The sequence below is a fragment of the Nansenia antarctica genome (assembly GCF_963989245.1).
Source record: "Nansenia antarctica genome assembly, chromosome: 14".
NCBI lineage: Eukaryota > Metazoa > Chordata > Actinopteri > Argentiniformes > Microstomatidae > Nansenia > Nansenia antarctica.
This window is the reverse complement of record NC_137684.1, coordinates 28,929,669-28,936,964: the sequence shown is the minus strand read 5'-3', so window position 1 is coordinate 28,936,964 and position 7,296 is coordinate 28,929,669. Positions and strand designations below refer to the sequence as shown.

At 43.9% G+C, this 7,296-nt stretch overlaps 1 protein-coding gene across 1 annotated transcript; it reads right to left on the bottom strand.

The window, feature by feature from the left end:
* Positions 1-3,643: 3,643 nt before the first annotated feature.
* LOC308170240 (leucine-rich repeat and immunoglobulin-like domain-containing nogo receptor-interacting protein 1-B) lies at positions 3,644-5,491 on the bottom strand (the record flags this gene model as incomplete). Its single annotated transcript, XM_080545008.1, has 1 exon — positions 3,644-5,491. One exon carries the CDS (start codon positions 5,489-5,491, stop codon positions 3,644-3,646), a length of 1,848 nt encoding a protein of 615 aa, XP_080401134.1.
* Between the last annotated feature and the right edge of the window lie 1,805 nt (positions 5,492-7,296).

The following is a 7,296-nucleotide window of genomic DNA, read 5'->3' as shown; positions in this document are numbered from 1 at the left end:
CATAATTAGAATACAGCTGTTCTTTTACTGTAATATGTTGTTGCATATATATTATGATACTCCACTGTGTATGAATGAGCTTTCACAGTCATTCTCATGGGCCACCACTGTGCTGAGTAAAGCTGATGTATTCAGTCACATTAAGTTATTCGCTAGCTTCTCTAGCTACGCTAATACCACTCTGTAGTCTATGAATATGCAGAGCGTTGCTTTTCTGGAGGAGAGAAGAGAGCCCCTCTGTCATGAACAAACGGTATACATTTGTGACAGCAGCTGGTGAAAACCGGGGAACAAGTCGCCAACCAATCAAATTGGTTCAGACTTTTATTCGGAAAAATTTAAATACATTTCCATGTTGTTGAAAATCAATGACACACTACTTGCTACTCAAGCCAAAATATTGCAACGCAATGGATTGGGGGTGAGTAATCCCCCACTGCTATCTAGTCAACTATAACACTACTTTACATTGTTAGCAGCAGGCTCACAAAACAAGCTGTTAGTTAGTTGACTAGCGAGTGTGTCGTTGATTTTCAACAACGTTGACATTTCATTTACATTTTTCAGAATAAAAAAAACCTGTTTGATCAGCTGTTCCCAACTTGTTCCCGGTTTCACCAGCTGCTGTCAACATTTCATTATCACCTTTGGTTGTTAATCAACAGATCGGGGATCAAAGCACCATTCCCCTCATGTGTTTCGGTTCCCCTCACGTGTTCAGTTCTCCTCACTCCCCAGTGTGGGCAGAATCAGCCTCACATTACCAAAACGTGTCTTTCACGAAGTGGCAGTGTTATTTGCAGGAAAACGGGGGCTGGAGGTATGAACTTGTTTGAAGTGTTTGTGTTTTCTGTGAACAACGCTCCCATGCTGAGTCTCCTACAGTTAACACTTGTGCCAGCTCCATGATGTCATGTTTAGGTTTATCATCTTAGCAGGCCTCGCACAGTTTTGTGGAGCACAGATAATCTGGGGTTTGAAAGCACTCGGTCACAGATGTACATACCACAGTGCCAACTGAGCTGATGCTGGCGTCATATTTACATCAAATTGACGTCATCACAACACTCAACTTGAACCGTCTGTCGTTATGGCTTGCATAACCCTGCCATGATAAGTACAGGATATACCAGATGTCATAGTCATGGTCAGGAGTACAAACAAGGACTTTCTATCATCATGACACCAACCATTGTTTGGGTCAGCGGTTTGACTATGTGCAGTACACCACGAGACACCGTGACATTTTACTAAAGCCACATGGAACTATTCAAATGCTTCGGCGTGTTCAGTGACCTGACAGTATGATATGTGGTGTCAACATATCGTGAGCTTAGAATGAGAAGGTTCTATCTCCGTTTAGGGCAGTTCAGAGATATTGAGCGTCAAAGTTTTTACATTCCATTATGTTTTGTGAGATGGAACCTTTGTATTTGATGAATTACTAACTCAAAAATGTCAACATTTTAAAAAATAACACCACACAGGCATTAATAAACACCTAATGGATCAGATTATGTAAAAAACAAAATTTTGACATAAATGGAGATAGAACCTTATAATTCTAACGTCACGATATCATACAAGTATCATTATCTTACACTAACATACAAGTCTCCGCTGCTGTTAGAATAACATTGATAACCTTGGTTAAAGTGTGATCATCATCATATTCACCTAACAGGGCTTATGGGCAAACCCACTAAAGGCAATTGAATTACATACAGGGATGTTTTGAAACATCTTCAATGGAAAATTCGATTATAATGGGAATCCCTCTTCGGATGGTTGAGAGGAGGTCAAAAGCGGCAAGCCTATTTCCTGAGGATCTGAGGTTAAGTAGGGGGGGGGGTTGGTGTTGTGCTGCAGTAGACATAAGGCACAGGGCTTTGTTCTCGCGGGCTAATTATTGTTGGTCATACTGTATTAACCTTGGCTTCGTAATTGGATGAGCATGAGAGGCAGTCTGCAGTACTCGTAATCGTCTCACCTGGTCCAAAAAAAGATTGTCAATTTGTTTTTACGAGTACATTCTAATGGCTGCTTTCGCATAATAATAATAATAATAATAATAATGGCAATAGGAGACAGATGAGTTTTTGTGCAAATTGCAAAGTGTGTTATTTATGAAATCTAACGTACTTTAACCTTCCTAGTCTGACCGATATGACCTGTAGAGTCCGCTTGCATACATGTGCTAGAGTGCTCGAACTCAATACTTGTGAAACTGAGATTACGATTTTTTTCCTATATGGCCTCCTATCCTATCCTATCTTGCCCACTTATACTGTCTTGGGATCCAATTCCCTTTGATATTGAAGTCAAAGAATGTCACAGACGCTGTGGATAACACGGTTTCACTTTGACATTGCCTTCTTCGGAGCTCATGTCGGCTATATAAGCCATTGTTCATTCTTTATACTGTACCAAAAACACATTATAGTAAACCATAGAAGCCATACATTCTAAACAAATTACATCTCATTCAACTTTACTTACAAAGCCCCCACAGTCTATACCCTAGGGGCCAGTGCATGGTAGGACTACGCCTTTGTTACGTTGTCTGAGCACATTGTGTCCACTTCCTGGTGAAAAGGAAATTGCCTGTTCGGTATGAAAAGCAACATTATCATTGAGTAAGGTTATTTAATTTATTCTAATTTCTCATTGAGATGAGCATAAGAGGGAGCACTCTCTTACTGTACAAAATGTTATTATTTTAATAGGCTTTTCCATCATTCATTCATTCATTATTTCAGAACCAGTATTTTAAGAGTTTATGAACACATTACTTTCAGATTATCAGACGATGGTTGTGAAATACATTTTACCACATAAAAACCCTATTTAACATCCAGTAAAACTGCGTCTTACAACAACCTTCTCCAGTTCAACTGCAAACAGGAAACACACAAGGAAAGAAAACATAAGGCATCGGATTATGAATGTCACAATATTGTATGATCCATGTTTGTTGTGATGTACAAATTAAGGTTATGGACAGCACAGTGCTACTGCACGTTCAGCTGCATAAAATGGCATCGAAGCTGATATTTCACATTGTTACCGTAAAAACTCAACGATCCACACCAATGACCTGTGTGATTTTGATGATTGTCGAGCATAATACTTTTGAAAACAAATTAAAATATACCCTTTTTTCTCCAATTTGACTCGCACATATAATATACATTGCTTGAATGGCACCTCTTCTTAATACGGTAATACAGTATATGCTCAGAACCTATAACCAGTAAGAAACATTGCTCTTGATCCATTGTCCAATTTACATGAAGAGAACGAAGATACAGAAAAAAGTACACATAGTCAAAAGGCTCGATAGGGTTAAAGACACTCTCTCCTTTTTTTCTGGCAGAAAGGAGCAAAGAACAGGATGGGATAATTCTTCTTAGGGACCGTCGCCCCCATAAAAACTCACAGAAATTACTTCAAATTCCACATTTGCTTTTTAGGATTTTAGTCCCTGAAGGTAAAACAGTCTTGGGTATAGTATCAAGAGACTTGTGCTACTGTGCAATTTCCATATCCCCCATAAATTCAACACATTTCGAGAGAAGAGAAGATAGTCATCTACCCTCATTTGCAGTCAAGTCTTTGAGATTACAGCGATTCATACCGAGTCTTACATCATTTTCATGTTGAATTTCCTCGGCGCGTCGGTCGGACTACTCTCTCCAGCTTCTGCCTTGCGGGGCACGTACTCAATCTCTATGCTCGGTTTTGGATTTCCTTTCCCTCTACTCCAGAGAAAGAGGATAACGAGACAGAAGAGGACGACACTGAGGAAAGACACAAATCCCATGGTGGTGGCGATGATCAGAGTCTTGACGTCGAACGGGAAGGGAACGGTGGCCTGGGTGCCGTTGGCCCCGTCCTCGCTGGGCTGGTTGGAAATGAAAGCGAACGTCTTGTTGGGCTGATGGGGCCAGTTGGGGGAATAGCTGTGCACGTGCAAGTGGGCGGGCCTGGTGTCGTTCCCCGCCGCGTTGCTGGCGATGCACAGGTAGGTGCCGTTGTCCTGGATCTGGGCGTAGCGCACCTCCAGGACGCCCTCGGGAGAGACGGTGAGCCGTCCGACGGACTTGGCGGTGATGAACTGCTTCCTGGGGGACAGCCACATGATCACGGGGGCCGGGTCGCCCTCCGCCTGGCACGTGAAGTGGACCGTCGTCCCCTCGTCCACGTGCCTCTGCTGCGCCTTGTAGTCTCGTATCTTGGACTTCTGGCAGGTGAAGTAGTCGGCGGGAAGGACGTCAGGAAAGTCTTTGAACTCTTTGTCCTGTACAGCCAACGGCGAAGCGCAGACAGGCTGCTGGCGGTTAAAGTTGAGCCTCCACCGACGACGGAAGACCCAGAGGAGGCGGCAGTCGCATGCCAGGGGGTTATCGTACAGGGCGAGGGTCTCCAGGTTCCCCACCGAGTGAAAGACGGACTCCTCCAGGGTGCTCAGGCTATTGCTGGATACGTTTAGGACTCTGAGGTGGTTGAGCCCGCGGAAAGAGTAGGGCTCAATCATGGCTAATCTCCCTCCGACCAAGTGGAAGGCCTGGAGCTTTAGCAGGTTGTGCAGTTTGTTCCCTTCCACAGTGTGAATGGGATTAAAAGACAGGTTCAGAAAGCGCAGGTGCCCGAGGTGTCGGATCGCTTGGTAAGGGACGGCCGTAAGGTTACAGTTTGTTATGGCTAGAGAGGTGACGTTGAGACCGAACAGGCATTTGGGGGTCAGGGTATCCAGGTAGGCCCAGTGGGAGATCTCTAACGCCCTCAGCCGGTACAGCCTCTTGAAGGAGTAATCCCTGATGACGTTGACGTTGAGGTGTCGCAACCGGAGCGACAGCAGGTTGTGCAGGTGGCTTAGGGCCTCGGTGGGCACGGAGGTCAGGTTACACCTCTCCATGGTGAGCTGCTCCAGGTTGCTGAGGCCGTGGAACGCCCGCTGAGAGATAAACACCAGGTCGTTGTCCCCCACCTCCAGCGCTTTCAGGTTGTACAGCTCTTGGAACATGTAGTCCAGCAGGATGACGATCCTGTTCTCGCTGATGTCCAGCTGAGTGAGGTTACTGAGGCCCGTGAACGCCCCCAACTGGATGAGCTTCAGCTGGTTGTTGCGCAGCCCCAGGGTCCGCAGGCCGACGAGGTTGCCGAACGCTCCCGGCTCGATGGAAGAGACGTTGTTTTCGTTCAGCTGCAGCTCCTCCAGCTGGGGGTAATTGAGGAACTCCTCCGGCCCGAGGCCTTTAAGTCGATTCTTGCTGAGGTCCAGCAGTTTAGTCTCAATGGGGATGCCCTCGGGAAGTGCCGCCAGCCTCCGTCGGTGGCACACCACGGACCGCTCCTGTGCGTTGCAGTCGCAGCGGGACGGGCACCCCGTGGTGGATCCAGACAGTACGGTGCCCAGCATCAACACCAAGATGGGCTGCCAGCATGCCACCAGGTAGCTGTGTCCTCCTCCTACCTCCCTGGACACCATTCTACCACCGCTTACCTGAGGGAGAAACACAGGGAAAGAGTGAAAGAGAGTTAACCCAGTTTGTAATGGTGTTTGTGAGATGTTTTATGAGCAAGGTTTTACAATGTAAATTACAACAGTGTATTACAGTGCTACCATCGATAGTTATCTACAATTAAAGGTTGGAGAAACATAATCAAAAAAGGGAGAGGAGGACATGGTGGAAAGAAAGTGAAGAAATCAAGGGCAGTGAAACGAGAGGACATTGGATTAGAATTCTAGTTGTACATTCCAATGAAATACTATTAGACCATTTCATGATAAAAAAAATCTTGAAAGATATTTGTATTTTCTGATGCTATATCCCACACTACACAATGAGAGTAGATCTTGTCATGCAAATGATCTAAGAGATGTGGCCACGGCTGCATGGCAGAGTCATTTTGTAATAAATGGTTATGTCAACTTTGCTTAAAATGTGTCCTTTTCAGTAACAGATTAGGCAATGCCTCTCTGTAGCTTGCATCTCATTGACCCCAATCAAATAAATGAAGTAGAAAAAAATATTTATAACAAATGTCAGCTTACAAATTCACGAATGGTGCAGAGCACCCGATTCAGAAGAGAAAGACACTGACACCAGTTCTGGATGGAACAGGATGTACAAGTGCTACTGCCTGGAGGATTGTCTCCTCTCCTCTGACTCCAGGTACAGTTATGGTACTCTCTGTCTTCTCTGTCTTCTCTGCTGTCGGGCCATAAGCATATTGGCTGCTCTATTTTCTTACATGTAAACTCATCGTCGGATGACAACTGACCATGAGGGATCTTCTTGGTAAAAGGAACGATTCACTGTTATCATAACGGTTTTATTGTTGCTTAATGTACCACGTTTAGTTGATATTCACGATTGAAATGACAGATTTTGCTCTAAAAATAACTAAAAACCATCTCATTATCTCACTCAGGATTTTGCCATCACTTCCCCCTTCTCGCTCCAATTACCCTGTGTATTACAACTCCCATAATGAGACTGCCTCTCACACAAACTTGCTTCAGCAACAAAAGATCAACATGTAAACACTGTTCTTGCCTGTGTCTGAAATTATACAACATGCTCCAAATTGCAGTCTATGTCTTAGTTAGATTATTCATCTAGCAACACTAAACTCTCACAGTTTACAAGGTGGATACCGCAACACTTGCTAGATACTGTATATTACCTCCTTCCACGAGCAATAGAATGTCCTATAGGCTTTGGAAAGATCATGTTTATTATGAATGAATGAATGAATGAATGGTCTTTATTGTCATTGATATAGTACAGGTACCAAACAACGAAATTTGGGAGGGGGGGCTCCCTTGGTGCTAGGAAAAAAACAAAAAACAAGAAGGGAAAAGAGCTGGTTTACATAAATAAAGGCTATGTACACTATCCACTATACTATACTATACAAATAAAACACTGTGCTGTACTCTATGCTATGCTATACCTATTCTAACATTTCCTATTCTCTGAACCTTATGTACCCGAGGGTTGTCATATTGCACATAGTGTTATTGCACATTCATTTAAAGTGTCGCAGTTTGCAGGTTTGAAATGTTCACAGTTGTGTTTCAGTATTGCACTTGATTTCAAAATCTTATTATAGCAGATTAGCTAATCAGTTTTCCTAATCTACTCTTATACCGTCATCACACATTGTCTCATTGGGCTTATGCGCAGGCAGCAACGAGCCAACATGCGACAGCACTGAGGGAATGTTTTACCGTCGTTTCACATTGATAATGCAACCCATGGAAGACCGAATAATAATATTATTATT